The 27,156-nt window shown below is 38.9% G+C and overlaps 1 protein-coding gene across 2 annotated transcripts in view; it reads left to right on the forward strand.

Annotated features, from left to right (window-relative positions):
* The first annotated feature begins 292 nt into the window (after nucleotides 1-292).
* The window catches only part of slc38a11 (solute carrier family 38 member 11), a 56,371-nt gene continuing 29,507 nt past the window's right edge, over nucleotides 293-27,156 (forward strand). The window contains exons 1-6 of one of the 2 annotated variants that reach the window (XM_028806378.2): nucleotides 293-607; nucleotides 747-870; nucleotides 1,363-1,437; nucleotides 8,406-8,540; nucleotides 10,308-10,373; nucleotides 12,990-13,096. In XM_028806378.2, coding sequence (XP_028662211.2) covers nucleotides 557-607; nucleotides 747-870; nucleotides 1,363-1,437; nucleotides 8,406-8,540; nucleotides 10,308-10,373; nucleotides 12,990-13,096 — 558 coding nt within the window. In that variant the 5' untranslated portion in view covers nucleotides 293-556. Of the gene's footprint in view, nucleotides 608-746; nucleotides 871-971; nucleotides 1,210-1,362; nucleotides 1,438-8,405; nucleotides 8,541-10,307; nucleotides 10,374-12,989; nucleotides 13,097-27,156 lie in introns of those variants that run through there. The other variant, XM_051930915.1, reaches the window with a different exon arrangement.

Genomic DNA, 27,156 nt, shown 5'->3' on the forward strand with positions numbered 1-27,156 from the left:
GTGGATGATAAATGATTTCAGAATATGCTGAAACGAATAAATGCTTGATAATGCACTTCATGCTTCTTTAAATTAAAGTATTACATGATCCAATTCATTTGAAGATATTTTAAAATTCATTCCAATATACCATAAAAATGAATTTTTTCCCTAAAATAATCTGAATAGCAATGTTTTCTAGGAATGTGTGTGGTCTCGTTTGACGTCATTTTAGATTTCTGAAAGAACTTCACTCGTGGTCTTCCAAACTCCGCAGGCATTAAAGACTGGATAGAGTAGTCACAGTTCAAGGATGGACAGCCAGCGCTATATTTAAATTCCGTTCATTAACACCATCGCTCAATCATACGATTGTTTTCATCCCGTCCCGAGGCCCCTGCAGAGTTCTTGGAAAGGTCATTCCGTGCACTCCTGCCTTATGGGCGGACCTCGCCTGGAGAGCTCATAGCCACCGAAGCCCTGGAGATGAAGGCACGGCGTAGCGCACTCCGTGGGATTGATGCTGCCCTTCATTGGCTACTTGCACAGACCTTTGCAATAATCTCTTTTCAGCGAAATGGAGGAGACGCCAGATCTTAAACAACCGAATGATTGCACCTCGTACCAGGTAAGCACTTGAACCCTGCACTGTTCGAGGCTTCGCCGCATCTCCGCTTATTTGTGACTCCGAAACTTCCGCAAATCGCGCATCACTGTCTATCCTCACATCGTGTCCTTTCTGGCTTTTTTTCCAAACTGTGTTTTAGGAAGAAATGGGTGACAAGAAACCGCTTCTTCCATCCCAGGACGAAAAAGGAGAAAGGGGAAAAAGTAGTTTATCTTCGGCCAGCTTTAACGTCATTAATTCAATCATTGGATCTGGAATTATAGGTAAATAGTCGCTAAAGTTGAGCAGAGCATCTGACGAAAGCACCGAAGCGGCCTCTGCGATTGCCCTGCCGTTATCATACCTGAGATTGTAAAGAAATGCTGCTTCTGTTTGGGACTCGTTGATCCGGTCGGCTAATCTCGCCATCATGTGATCCGGCCGGCATGTGCAAAGAAAAGAAAAAGTCTCACCTCGGCCGATCTGCTTCTTGCGACCACGCTTCAAGTTAACCCAGGGGCTTTCCTTACATGTGTTAGAACAAATAAGGGAGCAGGTGCCGCTTTGCACATGCGAGGCAGGGTGGGGGAAATTAGAAAGAGATGGCGTGCCGGAGAATGGCGGTATGGACTGCAATTTGTAGCCGTGACATTTTTGCTTTGCTAGAAAAAGTGCGGTTTATTTTTTACATTTAATTTTTGTGTCCGTTTGATATCTCAGTAAATGCAGAAAAAACTGATAGGTTCATCTAACATGTTATCCCTGCCCATAATTAGGTTTACCTTACGCAATGAGACAAGCTGGATTCCTTTTGGGGATGATGCTCCTTCTAGCGGTTGCTCTGATAAACGGTGAGTGATTCCTCCTCGGTTCAATTAAGGTGAAGTCGAGGACTATTTATGTCAAAAAAGACACCAGTGCTCAGTTTTATTCCATCTGTTTTCTCCGCCTGCATAGGGCATTTTAGTCGCAGTTGGTAAATTACAATGTATAATAGCAAGTACAGATCATAAAAGAACTGATTGAAATGTAAAATGTTTCTAATTTGGACTGTATTCACGTATTTTACCATTCATACGCGTCGTGAACCTTAGCTGGATTAGAACAAAGGGAAAAAGAAGAAATGTGACAAACGACAGAAGACTATTTAGTCCATCAAGCTCGTTTTGTTTAGCTAATAGCTAAGCTTTCCCAGTATCTCATCCAGATATTTGTTAAAGGTTGTCAGGGTTTCTTCTTCAAATATGTGTTGTTTCAGGTTCCCACAACTCTTTACATAAAGTAGTGTTTCCTGGCTTCAGTCTTAAATGTACTTCCCATTAATATTCACTGGTGCCCTGAAGAATTCTGCTGAACCCACATTATTAATGCCTTTAAGAATATTGAAAACCTAGATTAGGCTGTCAAGCATTCTCCTCTGCTCAGACCTAAACAAGTTTAATTCTCCCAAGTCTGTCACAGGAGGACATGTGCTTAGGTCCCTAGATGCACCTCCTTGCTCTCCTCTGCATAGCTTCAGGTTCTGATTTGTCTTTCTTGCAGCCTCATGACCTGAAGTGCACACCATACACCAGATGTAGTTTTCTACTAAGACATTACACTATATATTCTAAGCATAACTTTCCTTGATTTATATTTAAGTTTTTACTGTATAACCAAACATTTTTTTTGCCTTTTTAATCACTTCTGCATATTGCTTAATGATGAAAATGTGTCAACATAAACCCCTAAACCCTTTTCAGAGGTTCCTTCCTGTTGGACGGTTTCTTCCATCTTGTATTTATAATTGATGTTCCTTTTGCCCAGGTGTAGCACTTTGCTCTTTTCTACATTAAAGTGCATTTTCCAATTATTTGTCCAGTTCTGAAAATGATCCAAGTCTTTTGAATTGTTTTAACTGTCTCCTCAGTGTCTGCCATGCCTCCAGATTTTAGTGTCATCTGTAAATTTTGAAGACCTGGATTAGGTCTCCACAGAGTTGCCTCTGCTCCGTCACACGGCACATTTGCACTGAGGCTGCTTATCATTTTAACTTAAGGTTCTTAAGCTTGGTTCTTCATTCTAGCCACTTTCTTAATTAGTACCTAATTACTGCTGCTAATTGAATGTACCCTGTTGCTTCGATTTAAATTGACTTGCATATTACAATTCCAAAACTACTTGTTTTTTTTTGTTTTTTTTTCCTTGTCCATCTCTCAGTTAACAATAAGAAGTTAGCTGCTCCACATGAAAAGTTGTCTAATCTCAGAAAAAGAAAAAACTGAGTTGTCAAAATGAAAGCATTGCCTGGCACTGGGGGTCTGCAATGGCTTTAGGTTCTCACGACATCCAGTTTTATAATTCAAAGGCAATTTTTGATGCTAACAATCCATGCATGTAACTTTTTATTCTCTTATTGACCCGCAAGTGAAAGGTATGTTCCATTAGCAGCAGTGATTGTCTACTAAATACTGTGAACAACTAGCTGGAATGAAAACCAGCAGACCCAGTGACCCACCAGGAACAGCTATGGTTGTAGATCTCTAGCCAAGCAGATTGTTACTCTGGGGATGGAAACCCACCCAGCTGTATACAGTACATGGGGAGAATAAATAGAGAACACTTTAGATGTGCCATGGGCAAAATAAAAAACAAATTTGTTTTTTTGTTTTGTTTTTTTTACCGAAGCTCAATAATTTTTTTTTAACTGTTATTTTTATTATGACAAACAGAAACCCCCACTCTCAAATTCACACCAGTGTGACCAAACGGAAAGAGAACTAAAAAGAAAGAAAAAGTCTGGACTTGGGTAATGATAAAAGAGCAGTCCTAGTCCCAGTGAAGCACTATAGAGGCATATTGCCATTTTCATGAAGGAGCCCCAGCAGTGTTTCTTGATACCCTTCTGCTGAATAATTTGGAATATTCAGTTCGCACGTTATTTATTTCAATTGTTATTTCATTCTTAATAATGTCTCCATGTGTAGTTCCTCATAGTGAGTTCTTTGTTACAAGGAAATATAAGTGCAACCAAAGCTAGCAGGCTGGTGTGGTGGGGAAAGCTAAGGCCTTGCTCCCGAAAATTGGTCTTGAAAACCCCCACAGATTCTTCTTAATATGTCTACAAACAAGCATAGAAGTGGGATTGGAAAAGATTAGGATTTTTTTTCTTTAAGAGACACTGTTGTTTACATCATTGCTGATTCGGTCTTTTTTGACATTTTCCATTGAAAATAAACTGGGATTAAAATTGCAACTGTTACAAAGTTAAATGAACTCTTAAAAGAAAATTAAAATGCATTAAAGGGTAAGTTTTTCAAGTCAGTTATTTGTTCTCTGTCATGGTATGTATTAATTTGGTACAATAATCTATGTTCTAAGTAAAGCATATTTCAGAAATTAAAAAAGTACGGTAACTAGCTTGGCCTTAAATTTCACAAATGGACAACTGGGTTCCAATGTGAAAAAGGCCTTAAAACTTACTGAATACGTTCATTTTCTTGAGATTACAATTATATTGCAGAACAGGGTGTCCATATCTTTTTAGGAAGGATAAAAAGCCAAATGTTCTTGTGAGTTTCAGCCATTTTAAAAGCAGGCCAGCTGTGCACGTCACTTAAGTGCTCATCTCCCACAATAGCAGCCTTTCAGGGTGGTGTAAATTCACCTCGGAAAGTCAATATAAACATTTATTGTTGATGCCCAGAGGACAATTATGGGCTCTGCAGTTATTATTGTTGAGTTGTCTACAGAACAAAGAAGTCGCACGATAGCTTACATTTTTTTCACTACATGGTCGTTTATTTTATTATTTTGCAATGATGATTCCTGGTGATGCCTGTATGATAATACATATACGTGCTTTTGTGGTCCAGCGAGAGAAAAATTGAGTGCCTGCGTCACATTCAGTCAAGTGACAAGAACTGAACAGACGTTATAGGCATACATGTACTTTTAATAGGGTTGAAATTCAGTAAGTGTAGTACAGATGTTTTACAGTAGACACCGTGGTAGCGCAGTGCTGTCTTTCCTGCTTCATAGTACCTGGCTCTGCATGGAATTTGCACATTCTCCCTGTGTATTTATGGATTATTTGGTTTTGGTAAGTGTCAATGAGATTACTCTCTTAAAAACATTGTCCTCGGCTCTTTTATTATCATACTAGCACAGCAAATTGCCTGTTTAGTTAAAAGGACACAATAGTACAATGGTAAGTTGGTTTCGTTCACATTATGCATTTAGGAACCTCTGTTCACTGTGTATGCTGGCTGTTATGTCTCTTTCTATATGCATCTTGTTCCCTTTGTTGTTCTGACATTCTCACCCTTACATCTGTCTTTCTTGTTGCCTTTTTTTTTTTTTTCCATCGGACATTCCATCCCTCTTGTGGACACTGGGCAATTTTATTGTTATATATAGATCCTCATCAAGAGCAATTCATCATGTCTTTAAAAAATGTGATAATTAGTTTGATAATTGTTAGTTTCTTTGTGATTGGAACTTTATTGGACACTTTGCCATGAAAAATGTAACATGCAGAGGGCTTGGGATTTTCGAAAATCTAAAGCTTTATTAAAAATACAATGCAGTGTAATCAGTTCAATTCAGATTTATTATAATTTATGCAAAGTACAATGCTAATTATACACACTTTTCACTTTGCTTCCACTTGGCATGAATCTTAGTTTACATAGCAGGCAAACTCCACAAAGCAGGTGCTGTTTTGTACAAAATAATCATATGACTTGAGGGTACATCTATCTGTTATTGCAAACCATGGCAGAACAAAACCACTGAAGAAACAGAATTGCCAAAGCAAAAATAGGATAATAAGCCGAATATACATTAGCTTGGTTAAGGGAGGGTTATTATAACTCAACCACTGCGAGCAGATAAATGACTTAAGAAATGTGTCTTTCCCTCAAGAAAATAGTACCAAGAATCCCTAACATTTATTATTTCCTGTTTGGTTTTCTTGTTTCTTGAGGCCTGCCTCAGAAACACAAAAGGTATGTTTTCTTAAATCAAAACCATTGCTACTTCAATGTTACACGCTGCATAAGTTTGATAAGTGAGATTGCGGTCTTTTGGACATTCATTATTTTTTTTTCTTTTATTAAAACACACATTGGGACCATGTTGCTGATTAGGTCCATTATAAATACACAACAGGGAATGTATTTATTTACTAAAATGTATTAAATAAGCTTTACTTTAGAATGCATGTGTGGTGTAGCAGGTCCACAGCTCATGTCAAAAGGCCACTTTTAAAATAAAAAATCGCCGCACTCGCAGCTTAGCGAGGGGGCATGGTGTGTGTGTGGCTGAGCGGTTCCTGGGGAGTTTGTGATGCAGGTGGTTCTCACTTAAGTGCACAGGTGAGGAGTCGTCCGCATCCGTAATTGTTCCCGGGAGCTGCTGATTGCCACAGCTGATCCACGTCTCCGTGATATATAGAAGCGCAAGGCAGCTAGTAGAGGGAAAAAAAGAGATGAAGCAAAGAAAGAGACAAAGGTTGAAAGGAAGAAGGTGTCAGGGAAAGGATAGCTGGTGAGAGAGAGCGAGCGAGTGAGCCTTGATGGAGCAGAGGCAGCTGGAAGGAGAGCCCCAAGAAAGAGTGTTAGGCCGACCCTAGGTGGGGCTGAAGGAAGCGGTCACTCCAGCTGAACGATGAAGGAGGTGGAGTGACCGGTGATGAAGATGACGGGCCGTCGAAAGGCAGCAGCAGTCGTGGAGGCTTTGGGCTGGTTTAGCCCCAGCATGAGCGCCCTGGCCGCTGGGGAAAGAACCCAAGTCTCGGTTCAGGTGGAGCTCAACATAGCCAGGGATCGGAGGGCTACCGGACCAGTGTGGAAGGCAGCTGCACCAGCAGGTAGGGCGACTCCTCTGTTCCAAAGCCCGATGGGAGAAGCAGGGGAGCCGCCAGGTAGAAAGAAGGCACCGTGCTTTGGATTTTTTAGAGACTGCTTCATGTCATTTTTTTTTAACCTCGTTGTTTTAAAGGATGTTTTTTTTTTTTTTCTATTGTGTTTTTTTAACCTCCACCCTTTAACTTGTTTTTAAAGATTATTTATTTAATGGAGACTTTTGATACACTGCACTTTTTTATTTTGAACACTTGTTTTGTTGGATTTGTTTTTAATAAAAGCACTTTTTGCACCATTCTCTTGGTTTCATTTGTTGTGCCTCACTGCCTAGCTCATCGGTGACATTACCAATGGTGTCGGGTTCAAGGGCTCCTAGAAGCTGAATGTAGTAGAATCCACATGGTCACAGCATGTTCATGTGGAAATTAATATATACCATGATTGTGAAGAAATAAATTCAGCTTGCAACATACCAAATTTAACCTTTTTTAGAGCATCTGTTTAAACAAAGGAAGATTAAGTGGTGATACGATTGAAATTATTAAAATTCTGAAAGGATTTAATACAGTGGATCTAGGCTGTCTCTTTAAAATGAGTTCACAAGAGTAAATTTCGCACAAATTTTAGAAAGGGAACCATAGAGACCTGGAATAAGTTGCCCAGAATTCTTGTAGACAGTAGGACTTGATGATATTTTTGTAAGAGTTAAGTGAACTGACTGGTTTTGTTGGGCTGAATGGCCCGTTCTTAACTTTTTTTTTCTTTTTCAAATGACAATTCATCCATCCATCCATTATCCAACCCGTTGAATCCGAACACAGGGTCACGGGGGTCTGCTGGAGCCAATCCCAGCCAACACAGGGCACAAGGCAGGAACCAATCCCGGGCAGGGTGCCAACCCACCGCAGGACACACACAAACACACCCACACACCAAGCACACACTAGGGCCAATTTAGAATCACTAATCCACCTAACCTGCATATCTTTGGACTGTGGGAGGAAACTGGAGCACCCGGAGGAAACCCACGCAGACACGGGGAGAAAATGCAAACTCCACGCAGGGAGGACCCGGGAAGCAAACTCAGGTCTCACTACTGCGAGGCAGCAGCGCTACCCACTGCGCCACCGTGCCGCCCATGACAATTCATTGTATGTTTTAAATGTCGTACTTGTGCCTATTATTATGATAATAATACAATGATTGATCATTTTCTATGTCGTTTGATCTTATCCTGATAGCTTCTGGTTTGCAGAACTTCATATAAAAGTTCAGCAAACACTGAGACAGAATGAAAACAGAAATTAGAGAGCCAGTTAAGTCTAGACTTCAATTAGCTGCTTTGAATGATCTATGACATAACATTCGCAAACCTGCTTAATCCAGTTCAGGGTAGTGCCAGCCAGAATCTGTCCCAGCAACATAAGGTGCATCCCATCCATTGCAAGCCCCACACTCATAATCAGCAAGTTAGAGTTGCAGCTTAGCCTAACTTACTCCTCTCTAGCGAAAAAGGGAGGAAAATTGGAGTATCCAGAATATAACCCACAAAGACAAGATGAGAACAAATAAACAAACTCCACACAGGAGGCCACAGTTTGTGAGATTCAAACTCAGGATGCTATATCAGTGAGATGACAGAGAAGCAGCTAAAGAGGAAACGCCCAGACCAATTTTAGAGGTAAACATTGCAGACATTGAGTGAAGGTGTTTGGTGCAGCACAGTGCACTTTCTGGACAAATGCTGGTCCAGTGGGCCTTCCCCGTGGCTTTCTCTTATGAAAATGTTATATATACACTGTGTATATATAACTGTCAATTGCTTTTGTGTGAAGTGAACAGTTGTACATTGGATTTCTAAGTAGTAAAGCCTTGATGTTAACTCTGTTATTCTGTATTTAGCTGAGCTTGTCACATTTTCATTTGACAAAGTGAGAAAACTGCTTGACTGCATTTGTATGTTTTTCATTCAGATTACTCCATTATTCTGCTAATCAAAGCTGGGAATTTGTCTGGAACCAACACCTATCAAGCACTTGTTCGTAAAACATTTGGTCTAATTGGCTACATTATCCTCTCCATTCTGCAGTTTATATATCCTTTTCTGGGTAAGAAGCTTGGGGTATTAAATGTGATGATATGGATTGCATATAATAATTATTAATTATTTAATTAGCTCTTTTTCTAACCTACTGAAATAATGTTTATAACAACAGTCTCGGACCTGCAGAATCCAGTTCAGGGTCAGTGCTGTCCCTGCAGCATTAGCCACAAGATCATAAAGATAACGTTGATAGATAATATTGGTTTTCTTGATTTTAATCTCAGTTTGCTTTTTTAGGAACACTCGAAATAAATATTGAAAGAAATGAAAGATAGGCAGGAAAATTTCAGTCTTTAAAGGTTTATGGAAGAAACTTGAATTCGAACAGATTTTTTTGTCAAGGTAACAGGCTTTTCAGCTACTTTTAGTTTAGAGTATTTATACAGTGTGTGTATAGTAGGAATGATCACATCCTGCTGGGAGGGTCACAGTGGGTGCAGATTTTTGTTCCAAATTATTCCTCCATTAAATGGGCTCCTATCCTAGATGAACCTGCAGATACTTGCCACTTTTTGTCTTTATTGTAAATAGTAAGGAATATGTTTTAATTTTCAGTACAGTGTAGTGTTCGTATAACCTCAGGAACCTGTAACTCTGGATTACACAAGTGTGATAGTAGATGGATGGATGGCATTTCCATATTACAGAGCTTTACAAGGACTGATCCATAATACAACTGTCTTGTGTATTGGGTGGTATAGTGGGTAGTCTGGCAGAATGGGCTAGGATTCCCCAGCCCGGCCCAGTCTTTGTCTTGCTGGAGTTTGCATATTCTTCCCATGTCCTCATTGGCCAGTATCAGTGTGCTTGGTGAACAATCTTTGAGTGGACTGTCCTCCATTTTCTTGCCTTGGTCCTGATTCTGTTGTGATAGGCTCTGGTTCAGTGCCACCCTGAAGTGGATTAAGTGGGTCTGAAAATAGAAGTGTTTATGCATTATATTTATAGGCAGGCTGAATTGTCAGCATAAATGTTAAAATAACCATTAAAGGGGAATATATGGCTCAATATTGTACATACTAACGATTTGTCCTGAAAAAGCAATTGTTCAAAGTCGCATTGTGAGTCAGTGGTGGCTGCCACTCAAGCCGGCCTGAACTCCTAAGCAGGCTTTCTTTCTTTTGGAGTTTAGAAAGTATGCATACAGTTTTCTGATCTTACCTGTTATGATTTTAAATCTCATTTATTATGAAACATCTTATTTTAACCCATTGATCTTGAAAAGAGCATACACCTACAACTAACAACTAAAGTATATCTGTTCTTCAACTTCCATTTGTGTGTTCTTTATATTTGTTACTATTTGAATTTGATTAATAATGACGAACTCAGTTGACCGACAGTTCTTCTCCATTCATTCTATTATGTAAACAACACTTCAATTTGTATTTTCTGATTTTAATCCATGGGAGTTTTTCTTTTGTTTTTAATTTACTGTCAGATAATGAGTAAAACACAGCAGGCAGAGATATAAACCACTACAAATTATGAAAAGAAGCACCAACTTCGGTGTAAGTGCCACTTGTGTTGTCATTAGCAAGTAGGGCTTAAATATCTGGAACAATAATTGATCACAGTGCAAAGTGTTAATAAGGAAGATCAGAAAAACGTAACTGGCTAGGTGACATTTTGTATTGACACATAAAATGCAAAAAAATGTTTTTAATTCTGTATACAGGCAAATATTCACAGTTTATTTCATGTGTGATGTCATTCATAGTCATTTTCTATTATTGTATAATCTTTTCTTTTTTTTCCTTCATGTCCTTAGCCATGGTCAGCTACAATATCATTACAGGCGATACTTTAACAAAGGTTTTCCAACGACTAGCTGGAGGTACTGTATAAAGAACCATTAAATATTTTTTTATTTAAAGCACAAGGGAATTTAAACATAAAGGCACTGCGGTTTTGGAGTTTTGACCCCATGTCCCCATCCCCCAGTCCCAAATGTTACAAGCTCCCTTCCCGATGAAATTTTAGAAGCACAGTGTAGCCGATTTTAAGTTTGTTCAGTTTTATTGTACAAGCAAAATGTATTTAAGATTGATATTTTGGAATAACACACAGTTTTTGGGATAACCCCCCATTACATACATATTCCTTCTGAATTTTTTGCAATGCCACATAGGCTATATTTTAAGTTAGATCAATGGCGGTCTACATGCAAAAGTTTGTGAAAATCAGTTTTGGCATGATTTGCAAATGGATAAAATGCAGTCTAAGGGCTGAAGCAAAGTTCTTAGCATGCCAAAAAGATAAATAAAATCAAATGAAGTTAAGAAATTCAAAATGCAGGCAGACGGTATTACGATTTTATGTATATATAGACACATTTTTACATTAATGCAAGGATTTTGGTGGTGAGCCCGACACAAAGTATTTCACAAAACATTTAAAGATGGTTTTGCTGAAACAATTGGGATGATCCAACAATATTAACATACAGTCATATGAAAAAGTTTGGGAACCCCTCTTAATTCTTTGGATTTTTGTTTATCATTGGCTGAGCTTTCAAAGTAGCAATTTCCTTTTTAATATATGACATGCCTTATGGAAGCAGCAGTATTTCTGCAGTGACATTAAGTTTATTGGATTAACCGAAAATATGCAATATGCATCATAACAAAATTAGACAGGTGCATAAATTTGGGCACCTCAACAGAGATATGACATCAATACTTAGTGGAGGCTCCTTTTGCAAATCTAACAGCCTCTAGACGCTGTCCTCCTATAGCCTTTGATGAGTGTCTGGATTCTGGATGGAGGTATTTTTGACCATTCTTTATACAACATCTCTCCAGCTCAGTTAAATTTGATGGCTGCTGAGCATGAACAGCCTGATTCAAATCATCCCATAGATTTTCGATGATATTCAAGTCATGGGACTGTGATGACCATTCCAGAACATTGTACTTCTCCCTCTGCATGAATGCCTTTTGTAGATTTCAAACTGTGTTTTGGGTCATTGTCTTGTTGGAATATCCAACCTCTGCGTAACTTCAACTTTGTGACTAATGCTTGAACATTATCCTGAAGAATTTGTTGATATTGGGTTGAATTCATCCGACACTCGATTTTAACAAGGGCCCCAGTCCCTGAACTAGCCACACAGCCCCACAGCATGATGGAACCTCCTCCAAATTTGACAGTGGTCAGCAGGTGTTTTTCTTGGAATGCGGTGTTCTTCTTCCGCCATGCAAAGCGCTTTTTGTTATGACCAAATAACTCCATTTTTGTCTCATCAGTCCAAAGTACTTTGTTCCAAAATGAATCTGGCTTGTCTAAATGAGCATTTGCATACAACAAGCGACTCTGCTTGTGGCGTGAGTGCAGAAAGGGCTTCTTTCTCATCACCCTGCCATACAGATGTTCTTTGTGCAAATTGAGCTGAATTGTAGAACGATATACAGATACACCATCTGCAGCAAGATGTTCTTGCAGGTCTTTGGAGGTGATCTGTGGGTTGTCTGTAACCATTCTCACAATCCTGCGCATATGCCGCTCCTGTATTTTTCTTGGCCTACCAGACCTGCTGGGTTTAACAGAAACTGTGCCTGTGGCCTTCCATTTCCTGATTCCATTCCTTACAGTTGAAACTGACAGTTTAAATCCCTGAGATAGCTTTTTGTAGCCTTCCCCTAAACCATGAGACTGAACAATCTTTGTTTTCAGATCTTTTGAGAGTTGCTTTGAGGATCCCATGCTGTCACTCTTCAGAGGAGAGTCAAAGGGAAGCACAACTTGCAATTGACCACCTTAAATTCCTTTATATCTCATGATTGGACACACCTCTCTAGAAAGTTCAAGGCTTAACAAGCTAATCCAACCAATTTGGTGTTACAAGTAATCAGCATTGAGCAGTGACAGGCATTCAAATCAGCAAAATTACAAGGGGACCCACATTTTTGCACAGCCAGTTGTTCACGTTTGATTTAATTTCATAAAACTAAATACTGCTTCACTAAAAATCTTTGTTCAGAAAACGCCCCAGTACTCAGATGTTCCTAGGAAATGAAAGACATACCACTGTTATCTTTTTTTGTTGAAAGGAGAGTAAATTATTATGTAGGCTGAGAGGGGTTCCCAAACTTTTTCATATGACTGTATAAAAGATATCAAAATGAGCATTGTATTGACTTGTAAAACTATTTTCTTTTCATTTGAAAGTGTTAAGAAACTTAAGATTTTCTTAAAAACATTTATAAGGGTTTTAAACTGCCCTGTTTTTCTTTATTCTACAGTTGTGTTGGAGAGTGAATTCTTTCAGAATAATTAAATCCGCAAAACAAAAATATAGGAATAAACCGCATTGAGCATTCTCTCAGGGTTTAAAAATGTTGATTTACTGCAGAAAGAAAGCATTGGTTGCTTGTCAAGCAAAACCTTATGTTTGACTATAAAATGTATTTTATACATAGTCTTTAACGTATTTCATATCATTCTTTTCTAGTTGGTCCTGGGAGTATTCTTGCAAATCGCCATTTTGTCATTGTGATCACCACGCTCCTTTTTACACTTCCTTTGTCTCTTTATCGGGATATATCAAAACTTGGCAAGGTATCTAATTTCTTCTTTTACTTTTTTTTTATGATCAGCATCCTATAATAAAAATTCTGTGCCTAACATGTTTTTGAAAAATATAAAAGAATCTGTAGAATTATTTTTTTTGCTGCTTCAATTAGCAATTTGAAATTGGGGCTAATAGTGCTTATTAAGCTGGTAATAGAAATTAATCATTTTAAGAAGACATTCTCAAACCTGAGCAGTCTAGCTCATGGTCATGGGGCCAAAGCCCATCCTGACAACTTTGGGTACAAGGCAGGAAACGGCCCTGGGTGGACCAGTCTGCTGCAGGGTTCATGCACCTATTCATCCCTACTCACCCAGGACCAGTTTAGGATGTGTGTCTTCACAGATATGGAGGGTAAACTGAGGCACCTAAATAAAAAACCCACACAGACACAGGAAAACATGCCAGCTCCTCACCCACAAAGACCAGCCTCAGGGTTAAAACTCGGGATGCTAGTCCCACCAGGCAGTAGGACTAACCACCCCTGAATAATTTTTTAATAATGTTTTTGTGAGGCTCAATTGTTTTAATCTGATGCAAGTATCAAGCAAATGGGAAATTCATTGTCATCTACGTGAAAAACTGATTTTTGCAACTATAGTCCGAGTTCATTGGCAACTTACTTTTTACTCCAAATTATTTCACATGGCATCTGAAATGAAAGATAGCTACAAAATGAATTTGCAATCACCAAGGAAGCACTTTTCAATATGGAACAGCTGGTAATCTTTTAACGCAAGAAGAGAAAAGCAGAATTCCTCTGTAGCAGCGGCAGTGCTGTGACAGGATAAGTCACTTTGAACATTGGCACAGCAGATGGAGATACTGAGGATTCTGCCAAATGTGGTAATGGCCCAACAGTGGAAGCAAATTTGGATGACTGAAATGTAAAGGGCATTCAGAATGATGTAGAATTTGATTGTGGCTTTGGGAAAGGCCAGGCAAAGGGAATCAAGCGAGTTTACTGTTGTATGCAGAAAGAGCCGAGGTTGATGATGTAACTCCTTGTGTCCATCCTAAATCTTGTTCAAAAGCTCTGTTTTTGTGTTGTCTGGTGATGACAAATATTCTACTGTCCCCTGATTCCCATTAAGAACTACTGGTTTTTATGATCACGTTTACTGTGTTGATAAAGAAAAGTGCAACAACATGAGTATATGTGTTATATACTAACAAGAAAAACACTTTGCCACCTTCATCCCCATACCTTACCCTACTATACTTTGAGGTGTCAACAACATTAAATAATATGAGTCATACTGTACCAGACAACAGGCTGATCACCTCCATCACAGCAACAGAGGGCTAGAACAAGATGGACTCCAAGTAGAAAATGGAAGACTAATGAGACATCTGAGCTACCAACCAAGTGACCATGTAGTAATTTTGACAGTAGGTGCCCTGGCCAGCTGCAACACAGAGAGAAGGTGCCCGTGAAATTTGGCCTTTCAAAGAATAGGAGAGATGGACCCCAGGCAGTTCCTTTAGAAGGTTAGCAGGAATTCAGCTGCCAGCATGACCAGGACAAGGAGCAGACTGGAGAGAAGAAAGGGCCCTTCAGGGGATGAAAATAAAAAAAAGAACATTAAATTCAAAATAGACAGCTAAAAAATACTGTATAACGGCAGGTAAAGAATGTTAAGTATGTTTAAAAGCTGCCTGTATTTAAGCAGACTATTTGCACCAATTTACTACTTCAGTGATAAGTGCCAAACCTTGGTTTGTGTCTCACTTTTCTTGTACTTTACTCTGTCTTCACTGATTTCCCGAATCTCGCCTCATCATGTCTTTGCCTGCTGCTTGTTTTCCTTTTTCGTCCACCGTCACTTTGTTGACCTTTGATTGTGCGTCCATTTTCCTCTCCTGGTAGGGCAAACCTGCAAGTTCAATTAATCTTAGGATACCAAAGAGGGAGTGAAGTCCCTGCACAACAATATTTATTTGAATAGCACATATTTATGCAAAAATGTAACTCAAAGTGCTTTATAAGAAGTAAAATAAAGAATTACAATTACTATTGGAGAGAGACTAATCTACAGAATACAAATAGTGTTAGTAACAAATGGAAAAATCCCCCAAGTACAATCCATCCATCCATCCATTTTCCAACCCGCTGAATCCGAACACAGGGTCACGGGGGTCTGCTGGAGCCAATCCCAGCCAACACATGGCGCAAGGCAGGGAACCAACCCACCACAGGACACACACACACACCAAGCACACACTAGGGCCAATTTAGAATCGCCAATCCACCTAACCTGTATGTCTTTGGACTGTGGGAGGAAACTGGAGCGCCCGGAGGAAACCCACGCAGACACAGGGAGAACATGCAAACTCCACGCAGGGAGGACCCGGGAAGCAAACTCAGGTCTCACTACTGCGAGGCAGCAGCGCTACCCACTGCGCCACCGTGCCGCCCATGACAATTCATTGTATGTTTTAAATGTCGTACTTGTGCCTATTATTATGATAATAATACAATGATTGATCATTTTCTATGTCGTTTGATCTTATCCTGATAGCTTCTGGTTTGCAGAACTTCATATAAAAGTTCAGCAAACACTGAGACAGAATGAAAACAGAAATTAGAGAGCCAGTTAAGTCTAGTTTTTTATGTCTCTAGTAGTTCTAGACCAAGTCCAACGCTATGGCCAGAGGACCAGGGTGGATAGAGGAAAATGGAAACTCCAGCCAGCCGAATGTTGGAGAATGTGAATTTTTAGGGGATCCAAGAGCAAAAGAACACCCAGCCATAATTTGGCTTTCTGCACAACATAACTGTGATTAAAAATGCCATCAGTCCATAGTAGCCTAGCAGGTTATATTTCTCTTGCACAGAAAATAGGAAAAAGTTTTGCAACATTAAAGTCGGCATTTAAAGCATATGATAAATATAATATTGCGTACAAAAATGTTACAAAGTATAAATAAGAAAATGTCCGATCTGCATGTCATTTGGAGATCTGGTTAGCTGGTTTAAAACATGGATAATTTTTACATTCTCTAGTGACTTCATCAAAGTGCTTATTTTCACAATTTTGTTTATTGCATTTTTTTTGTAACTGTGAGTCATGTTCAAAAATAACAGTGTGTGGTCCGAGTGACAGAACTTGAAAGACTCCCACAATAAGTAGGGGTGCTAACCCGGCCACCCAGTTTAATGCAGGCAGCAAAACCAAAGAGAAATAAACAGGTGCCCGATGTCGGTGCAACACGGCTTCTCAAAATAAAGTGGATCAGGCTTTGGGGAAAGCTCCGTTCTCTGAGCTCATCTTGTCAAGAAATGCAACGCTACCTTCCAGGAGCATCCAATCTTTTGTATTGTCTGGTTCAGAAGGGGCAGGGCTTCTCTGGTTTACGTGCCCTCATTGGGCAGCTTCTCTGCACTGTGAGGGGGGAAAAAGGAGACAAGACTATTAGTAACAGTCCCCAGAATGATATAGTATACCTCAGGTGAGCCCAGAAGCCAATCCTCTGCTATGCATGTGTGACAAGTGATAAAAGAATGTATAGTCGTCCCTTGCGATTGGCAGGTTTACAAGTGGATTTACCTATTCACAGATTTATCATCAATAATTAAATGGAAATTATTTTGCCATTTTTGTAACCTATCTTTGGAAAATCGCAAACAGCATTGTAGCAACGCTCCTTAAGTGGACTCCAGATTCCAGCAGCCCTGGGAGTGCTGCACCATTGGGCAACTTTGGTGTTTACAGGAAAGGCTACAGGATGAAACAAGATGAGGCACTACTGTTAAAAGGGGGCCTTAACAAGCTGGCAACATTGCGATCATCTGGGGCCTCATGCATAACGCCGTGCGCAGAATTTGCACTATAACATGACGTAAGCACAAAAGCTGAAATGTGCTTACGCACAGAAAAATCCAGATGCAGGAATCTGTGTGTTCACCAACTTGCACGTTCTTCAGCTATATAAATCCCGCTCAGCGTGGAAATAAACGCACATGCACGCGCTTGCTGTCCTGCCCCAACTCCTCCCAGAATTACGCCTCTTTGAATATGCAAATCAATATAAATAGCCCTTAAGCCCAGCGTTCTGTGAAAAGGCAATGGCAAAAATACGAGGACAAATAGAAGAATTTCAGCGAATACCAAATGGAGCCAAAGAAAAACGTACTCTTTGTTGGTTTAAACAGTTATATAAGCAACAAAAGGAAGCTGATCGAGTGACATAGCGTGTCGGAGAAACTCGAAAGCTCAAGTTCACAAAGTCGCACAGTGCCCGAAATAAAAAAGTTGTCACATATCAAAGTCGGCGTGAAAAAGGCGAGTCGTAGCCCACCGTCTGAGTGTCATATGAAAGCTTATTAGGGTACAGTGGGGGAAAAAAAGGCACACAGTGTGAAAAAAGCACAAAATGTCAACTTTAATCTCGAAATTTCCACTTTAATCACGTAGTTTATTTTGTCATTAAAGTAGAACATCATAAACTTCATCTTAAAATCGTTTAATTTACTAGTTTCTCAAATCCCATCGTAACTAAAGTAGCACGATAAATGCTTTGTTTTGTATTTGATCTTATATGTGCTCTATGTGCCTGAATCACTACATGCTCTTCCTCCAACATGACACAGAATCCATTACACTCGTAATATTACAGCTCTCTGAGTAATTAAAATATTGAGAAGTATACGTGATATCCTTTTCATGATGATATGAGCATGTTATTAAACATGGGAACACGGTGGCGCAGTGATTGTTCATGTCTTACAGCAAGATGCTTGCTGCGCCATGCGCGACCTTCAATGAAATGCTTTATTACAGAAGTACTGTCTTTTTCAAACGTACTAACCTCCAATTCCTGTCCTTACTTTTCTTTCTCTAAATACCCAATCACCACACAATCAGCTCTGTAATAGACGTTAAGCCATCTGTAAGCTTAGAACGCAGATTCTTCAAAATGTTTAAGGAACAATGAAATATCTTTGTAATGTTTTAATTATTCTATCCATCTATCCTTACAGTGTCGCACCAGCCACAGCATGAAAACAGCGCAAGGCAGGAACAATCAGTGAACAAAGCTTAAGCTCGCTAGCGCTGCGGCACCGTGTAGTTAAAGTATTTTATCTGTATAATCAACATATTTTGCTGCATTTCATCTTAAAAATGATATCGTCATCATACGTAAATACGCACTTTATAAAGTGGCTCAGGATGTGCAATGTTATAATTGTCTCATAAGTACAATTACCTCACGGTAACTTGCAAGTACAAACAGTTCTACAAGGAGCACTTGAGCCGCCGTCATGGATGTGGATCTAAGAAAGGGTAACCACACAGGAACAGTAGCACTGCTTTGACGCTGGGTGCCGCCAGTCTACAAAACCTAATGGAGAACTTGCGTACAACAGGGTATGAGGTAACGTGGAAACATGCGTGGCTTTACACCAAGTGTAGGTTTTATACATCGCAATTTGAACGTGGAAACGTTCTGTGCGTACGCAACGTTTCTGTGTGTACGCACCTTTTATACATGAGGCCCCTGATGTCTTTTTGTTTTAATCTTTCACTACACAATTACTTTACAATTATACCGTTGGATTACAGTTTTTATGTTCTTGTCCTGTGCCTGACTGTTTATGTGATTTTTGCCTGGGTTAGGAAACACCTTCGTCTGGAAAGCACTCCCGTCTTCTACAAATGTTCACTTGCATCCGCATCAAGGTAGGACAAAGCTTTACGTAACTTTCAGGAGGCTGTTCACAAGGTACTTCATAACTAAGGTACTTCATAACTACACGACCATGATCTGCATCTGGGAAATTGGACTGTGTTAAGAGTATTTTATTGTTTATCATTTTCTGCTTAATGTTTTGTTAATTTCTTTTGTATCTGTGTTTAGTTATATATTATTTATTGCCATTGGACTTTTCAGTGGGTTTCTGCATACGCGATATTTGTTTAATTGCGTTTGCGTCATTATTTATTCCATTTATTCTTTTTCCTATTGATTGAACTGCTATTTATTGGTCTCTGCAAGTTTGCAAACCGAGTCAAAGCTAGGTGTGTTCCTGGGGTCTCCCCAAACCCCCCATAAAATAAATAAATCACTGTTTTAGGACAGTTAGAATCTAATTTAGTAAGTCATAAATGCATAAAATATGTTGTAAGTAATATTAATCATTTTTATCATTTACTACCAAAAATATATACACTCATTTATTATAAGTAGTTCAGTTTTTGTTAAGAGTTACCGTTCTCTAAAGAGCTGTAGAACTACACACTTTTCTGGGTGATGCTATGCATCATTATCTCTGCAGCCACCCTCACAGATGTGATGTGCTTGCACAGTGATCATTCTGTGTTGAGTTTCTCAACTTTTTTGCAGTGATTTAGTGCAATAAACTTAGAATATAATTGTGAACCCATAAAGAATTTGAGAATTTTTGCATTAATGAGGGCCCTACACCACTGACCACTGTAATACATGTACTAGTTGTGGGCATAATATATACAGTATATACTCTGTGTGTGTGTGTGTGTGTGTGTATGTGTATATATATATATATATATATAGACCCCCGCAAAGTCGCAGTTCAGGGTTCACGGACTCAGTCGTTTGCAGATTTTTTCTTAGAACCTAACTATTAATTGTTAGCAGAAAGCGCAAATATCCTCCGCAATTTTTTATGGTTTGGGATGGTGAAAGTAGCCAATCCTAGAGCGTTATTCATTTCTCCTTGCTGTTGATTGACTGCTGCCCTGTGACACGTCTCCAATTGAGTGTCCTCGTGTTTTCCATTTTGCTATTATATTCATTTTGTTCTGCTTAAATGCACAAGATGTCACCGAAACACCCTGCACATTCTAAGGCTTCTGGCACTGAGCCTAAGCACCAGAAGAAGTTTAAAACACTCCAGGAGAAGGTTGAACTACTGGACTTGCTTCGGGAACTAAAACGTTATGCTGCAGTAGCGCGCCACGATGGCATTAATGAAAGCACCGCACGCTACATAAAGAAGAACGAAGCAGTGATCTGGAGTACCATTTCTGTGATAGTGCCAAAAAGGTAACGACTGTAAAGAATAAAAATATCGTCAGGATGGAATCTGCCTTGGCATTGTGGATCACCGACTGTAGGAAGAAGAACATCCCCTTGGACGGTAACATCATCCGTGAGAAAGCACAGAAATTGTACCAGCAGTTCGCTCCAGGAGACAATGTAGCAACTTCCCATCACAATGTTCCTGAAACCTATAAAGAAAAGCCAGCACGAAACCCCACCAGAAGAAGACCCGTCCAAAGATACGACTCCTCCTGAAGCACCTGAAGAAGAGGCGCCACCCAAGGAGTTTTAAATCCTTTGCATCGTACTGCACAGCTACTTCATCATCAATATCATTCATCATTGGTGAGTACCCGTACATTTTACTGTATTTTAATTAAATGAAATTATTATGTATTTACTCTGCTTATAACAAAGAAAACGACAGCGCATACCAAAGAGAATGCGCTTGCATGAATTACAGTACGTATAGCAGTAACATTGGTATTTTACGTTCTAGCACCGCGGGAGACCTAGCAGTACAGTACTGTACAGTATACGGGTTTGCCTTTACCTTCTGTTTTTAGGTCATGTATTGAGAATTTTTTAGGTAATGTATTAATGTAATAAGTTGAGTCTGCAACAAAATTAAAGGCATACTGTATTTAGGGTTTAAACTATAAAAATAGGCATTTAAAAGGCATTTTTTAACCACATCCAAAAGTCACGGTTTTTCACAATTCGTAGGTGCTCTGGGAACATAACCCCCATGAATTTTGGGGGTGTACTGTGTGTGTGTGTGTGTGTGTGTATGTATATGTATATATACAGTATATATATAATATACCATTTTACAATATCATGTGCCTAAAACTTTCAAACAAGTACCCAATGAAGATTTAAAATTTTGTGTTGCAGTTTCAAGCTGAAACTGTTGGCTGCATCCAAACATGATAGTGAATCATTGTAACATTTTGTCAATAAATTGTGTTCTCTGAGAAATGTTAAATCATTATTATCTTAGGTAATGCAGCCATGAGGTTGTTTTTAGTGTATTATGGGAATCCTGAGTGCACATTTAGTCATAGCATAGCGTAAATTGTCACTGAGCCATCTTTCACACATTTCTACATAAGTTCAGCTGCTTTTATTTTTACTTTTGTTGACATGTCACTTAACTGCTTTGGTTTCAAGGAGGAGAACTGAGCTAATGTTACTAAGGTTTGTGCAAGCCATGTAGCTGCAGAGAAATGGATCATTATCACGAGACCTACTGCTGCATTATGGTACTGTAACTAACTGTGATGAATAAATATTATTATTGCCACTGGAATAGTATGGTGTTGTACCATGTTAGCCATTATGGATGCAATGAGAAGTCCTGCAAAATGACACCTTTGATTAGCTAACTGAATCAATTACAATATACAAGCTTTTGAAGCAACGGATGTCCCTTACCACCTGCCTGAAGAAGGGGTCTCAGTTTTCGTGAAAGGTTGTATATTGTAATCAGTTCAGTTAGCTAATAAAAGGTGTCATTTTGTTTGACAGTTTTAAGATAGGCAAGCCGGTAAATTTGGCAATGCTTTCTAATGGGAATTTTTGAAATTTCAAAGCTGTGTGCATAGCGCTGTAATTGTAACGTCCTGATGAAAATTAAACTTTCCTAACAAATTTCTTTGAAGAATACGAGCTTCTTTGTACTTCCCATATGAAGCCTGCACGCTGACCACAGGGCAAAGCACACACAGTCAGAGACCAAAACACATTCTTACTTGTTGCCGCCTGTTCGATCAGCATGTTAATATTTTCCTAGTCCGTAGATGACTATATTTGATCGATGCTGCGCTCCTAATATATCACAGCAGAGGAAGTGAGACTCTGCTGATGGAAGAAGAGTTTTGCTTGTTATTACCGCCTTTAAACAGGAAAAAAGGAGAAGGTGGCATGTCCAGAAGTGACAAAGGGAGGGCATGTATAACATTCTTGTGAGTATGTGAGCTAGATGATGAACAGATGCACTTTAGATATTTTTGCATGGCCATCTTGTGCTTTGATGATCAGTTGCATCATATTCAGCCATTCATTCATCATTCTGCGACCTACGTAACCACCCTGTCCTAGAAATGGACATTTTGGATAGATGGTACTGAATGCACATCACGGCATAGATAGAAAAAAAAAATCTGTGTGCAGATCACGACAAAAACCCAGTCAAGTCTGACGTCATCTTCACATTGTAACCCTCATGCCCAGTGTTGGCACAAAGTATAAGCTTGCCTTAGTGTGGCAAGTTTCAACAAAATCAGTTCACTGAGAAATCATGCATGGACGGACTTACAGACATACATGGCTTTCACGGTGGCTGCTTTTTGCATTATTTGTGAATGCGCCTAACGAGCAAATTTTCTGTTGACCTCTGCATACGACTCCAGACTAAAATGAAAATAGAAATAGCTGTCGTTAACTGTTTAAAAAAAGTTGCTCATTCAACAAATGCAAAGTCTTACAAAAACACCAAAAAAAAAGAAGAGGAGACTTTCTGAACTGCTTTAATAGTAAAATAAATCCCAGATTTCAAAGTCCTCTTTTAGGCTAATATCATATTGTCAAACCCTGTCTCTCCTTGTGTGCGCCATTTTAGTAATTTTAACTTTAATAACCGAAAAGAGAATCATAGTTTTTCAGAATGAAAAGACCAAATAATAATAAAAGCCATTATTATCAATAATAGATCGTTATAGACTGGCACAGTTCCTAATGGGCTAAAAGTGCCAATTATCAGATCATTTTAGGGGGAAAATAGAGCTAGATGATTAATGATTATAGACCAATTTCGTTTTTCTTTCAAAAGCACTTTGAAACCATAGGAGCCCCTCCACTTTAGTCTCACCTCACACAGTTTACATGAAAAGTTCAAGTCCAGCCTTCACACTGCTCAGTACGGAAATGGCACTAATTAAAAAACATTATAATATCTTGTGAAATTCTACAGTGATTATGTCTTTGCTGTAGATTTAAGAGCAGGTTTGAACACTGCTGACCTATCTACTATGTTACACTGGCTTAAAAGCTCTTTTGGGCTCTCATGATTTGCGTGATTTAGTTTCTTATCAGATCAATTTTTAGAATGCACAGAAGTATAAAGAGAGTACTCAGTATGAAACAATGTGTTTCTTCTATTGTCTGCTTAATTAATTGTGTCAATGATTTAAAGAGCTAGGTGTGTGTTTACAGTGTGTCTATTGAAAACAGAAATATGACTACCAGAACACTCTAACATTATGTTTTTACTTTTCTGTTCATTTAAAGCTTCATATTTTACAAAGAAGATTTTGAAATCAGCCCAGTACTTAACTGAAAGCCAGTATAAGGACTTACTATACGTACAGGGGTTATGTAGTCCCACTTCCTAGTTCTAGCAATGATTCTGATGGTTACAAATGGAACAATTTGAGTGTGCCATAAATGCATTGCAGGTGTCAGTTATACTGTGAATGAATGCATGAATAATACATTATAATAAAACGTTAACGGCTTTTTTCAGGATAAAGAATATATATAGAAATTATATTTTTTTAGCCTAATAAAAACAGGTTATCAATAGTATGGTAATGTGTGTAGTTCTCTTATTTGGCATTAACACAGAGTATGACTCGGACTCAGAATTCTATGCAAATATGGTTAACCATGAGTCAATCTCAAGGTGACATTAAATGATCTGCTTTACATTTGTAAACCTGAATAATGCTCAGGATAGTATTCTATTGCTCTCTAATGGAAAAAATAACATCATGCTGTAAAAAAGTTATGAATATTTCTATGCATTTTACCTCTATAAGGTTTCTCATCAATATTTATGAGTAAAACACAATGGCGTCTAAATGAGAGACTATAAAGTAAATTTTAAAACAACTGAAACTGAGCCATTATTTGAATCAAGTAATAGTGTGTCTGAATTAGTCATCAGATGTTGACACTGATAATGAAACAGATGTACAGTGGAACCTCGGTTCACGAGCGTCTCGGTACACGTACAAATCGGTTTACGACCAAAACGTTTTTGCCAAACTTTTGCCTTGGTTCACGACCGCACACTCGGTATACGAACAAGCCAGTTTCCCTTTCGGTTTGTACATGTTCAGTCTCTCCCTGTGCATTTCCTGTGCAGCGAGCAAGAGAGCGTGACACACACACACACACAGGCAGCGCGAGAGAGAGAGAGCAGGACGCGTAAGGTAGGAAGGCAGTTAAAGAATGCACTGGGCTTGGTTTTGTTTTCACTTCTGTTTACAGTAATCGGTTCGTAGAGTACATTGTTGCAATGTTACTTTTCTTGGTGGTTTATTAAATTACAGATTTTTTCAAATGTTCATTTTTTTCCCTGTGCTTAAAACTCGTTAAAAGAAAGTGTTTTTAGCCAGTGGTTGGTAGCGCTATAGCGCAAACTATTGCAGTATTCGTTTTCTCTGTTGTTCAAGGTTTTCTCAGTGTTATTCAATGTTTTTACATTTAGTTTACTATTACGATGTGCATTCTATGGTTTAATTAACTATATTTGTGCTTAAAAACTTAAAAAATATGTATATTTACATACAGTTCGTATGGTCTGGAATGGATTAATTGTATTCACATACAATCCTATGGGGGAAATTGCTTCGGTTCATGACGAAATCGGTTTACGACCAGAGTTTTGGAACGAATTATGGTCGTGAACCGAGGTTCCACTGTATATGGCACTATATGACTGAACCGCCGTGATATCCCTGGCAACTTCAGTCACGTAACACTGTAGGGGGGTGTATGACAAAAAGGCAAAATGATCGTGATCAAGTAGAATGACAAGAAAGACGCTTGAACCCTAATGCGGCAACCGTTTGTGTCAGGGAAATGTGGAAATCACTAAGCCGTACACTGTGATATGTTGATCATGAGGGATTAGATGCTGACATTCCACCCTCTCATGCACAAACAATAGAAATTAATATTATAAAAAAGTGCACAAAGAAATGCACTTCAACTGTCCTGATTGTGACTCCAGGCCGTGTGTTAGTGACTCGGACTCAAAGGATGGGTACTAAATCTGCATCAGTACAGCACTGGACACTAGACGTACCTTTCCTACTGTTGATATTTTGGTATTTGCAAGTTTGTTACACATTTTTAATTGTTGAAAGAAATTGTTTTGACTTGTGTTGTTTTTTGTATTTAGTTCACTGTATTAATCCCGAGGGAGAAGTTGTATTTTGCATGACCTGTGGGTGATCACAGTGCAGGGTCAGCCATTGTACAGTGCCCATGGAGGAATTTCCAGTTAAGGGCCTTGTTCAAGGGCAAAATGGAGTAGGATCCCTTCTGGCAGAAACTTGATTTGAACCAGCAACTTTCCAGATACCAGTGCAGATCGTTCAGTTCCAGTGATAACAAATATGTTAAACTTGCGCTGGGTAAGAGTGTTTTGAAGCACTTGCACACTTGCAAAGAATTATAGGAAGAGCTTGTTGGCTTGAGATAATTTAAATTGTCACAGCAGCTAGATTCTGAACACCTCAAGCCAAATCAATCTCTGTGTAAGACTTTACTATGGCTGAGAGGATGGGATTACCAAGAATACTAAAGTTCATCAACAGATTGACAGGTCAGAGTAGGGTTGCCAGATTAGAAAATTAGAAATATGGGACACTCTTAAAAAATCTCTATATATATTATTGTATATAGATTTATACATGCCCCCTACACACCCAGACCAATATATTATATAAAAGTAGAGACATAAGTTAACCCATTAAAATCCTTGCTTTATGTTTTTATGAGGAAAACAAAAGTAAAATCATCTGAAATTATTTAATACAAGCTTAAAAAAATTCTGTAAAAGTGAAATCATTTGAAAATATTTATTTAATACAGACAACAGAGAAATATTATTATTTAATACAGGCAATTAGAAAAAAAGTGGGCCGTGGCAAGTAGTAACAACACACTTCGTTGCCGCTGTATGTTGCAATGCTGATCTAGAACTGCACAGCAGGGCGGCTGGAGAGCAAAACGATAAGAGTGTCGCTGTCCTCAGCCAACCATAGAAACTGAACGAGTTGCAAACAGGCAGCAAACACGAGTTTCCTCGTTACATTTGGGTTATTTTCATCAAGAGAATCTGAGAAAAGAAAGTATAATTACTTATAATGTTACAGCTAAATACTGTAAGAAGTTAGTAACAATATATTTTTATTACAAAATTTGATAATGAACTAAATACGGGTCATTTGGGTGTTGCTGAAAGATCAGTACAAGACAGGGGACAAAATGATCGAATATGGGACATGTCCAGTATATAAGGGACGTTTGGCAACACAGCTAAGGGCACTTTGCAAAACAACTTAAGTTTATAGTACAAGAAAAGGGGCTTTGGCCAAGTGTGTTGTTAATCCACAGATTTGCACCTTTGTTGGTGATACCTTTGCCTTTCTATGTGAGCGACCAATAATACCCCACAGAAATGAATAGTCGGGAGCCATTGATCTAAATAGAGAACGTGTCTAACTGAAGCAGAGTATGACTTCTAAGGCTGGCCTTGAAGAGGCCAACTGACCTAATGTGTGTCCACATATCTTTGCCATACAGAAGTGATATTGGCGCAGTTCTTTTAGAAAGAATCCAGCAGATGCAGAGAAATGATAATATGGGATGACAGACTCATCATGGGAGAGACTGGTGCTGCATGTACAAGAGCCGAGTTAAATACTATTTTTCAAAAAGCAATGCACTGATGTGGTCTTTAAACAATAAATTATAAATAAACTGAGTACCTTGCATTTTCATCTTACTGTGAAAATGGATATCGTAGTCGGACGTGGAGGAGAGTTCCTTTCCCAGGACTTCAGCATTCTTACAATCAGCAGAAATACAAAATGATTCAAAGGATGCAGTTGCTTTTTAAAAGTATATTTACTCCCGGATGGCAAGTAGAAAAGCACTGCTTTTCCTACGACACAACATATAGTGAGGATTTGATTTGACACGTCAATTCAGTATTTTGTGGCAA

This window comes from Erpetoichthys calabaricus, chromosome 8 (assembly GCF_900747795.2).
Source record: "Erpetoichthys calabaricus chromosome 8, fErpCal1.3, whole genome shotgun sequence".
Classification (NCBI taxonomy): Eukaryota; Metazoa; Chordata; class Cladistia; order Polypteriformes; family Polypteridae; genus Erpetoichthys; species Erpetoichthys calabaricus.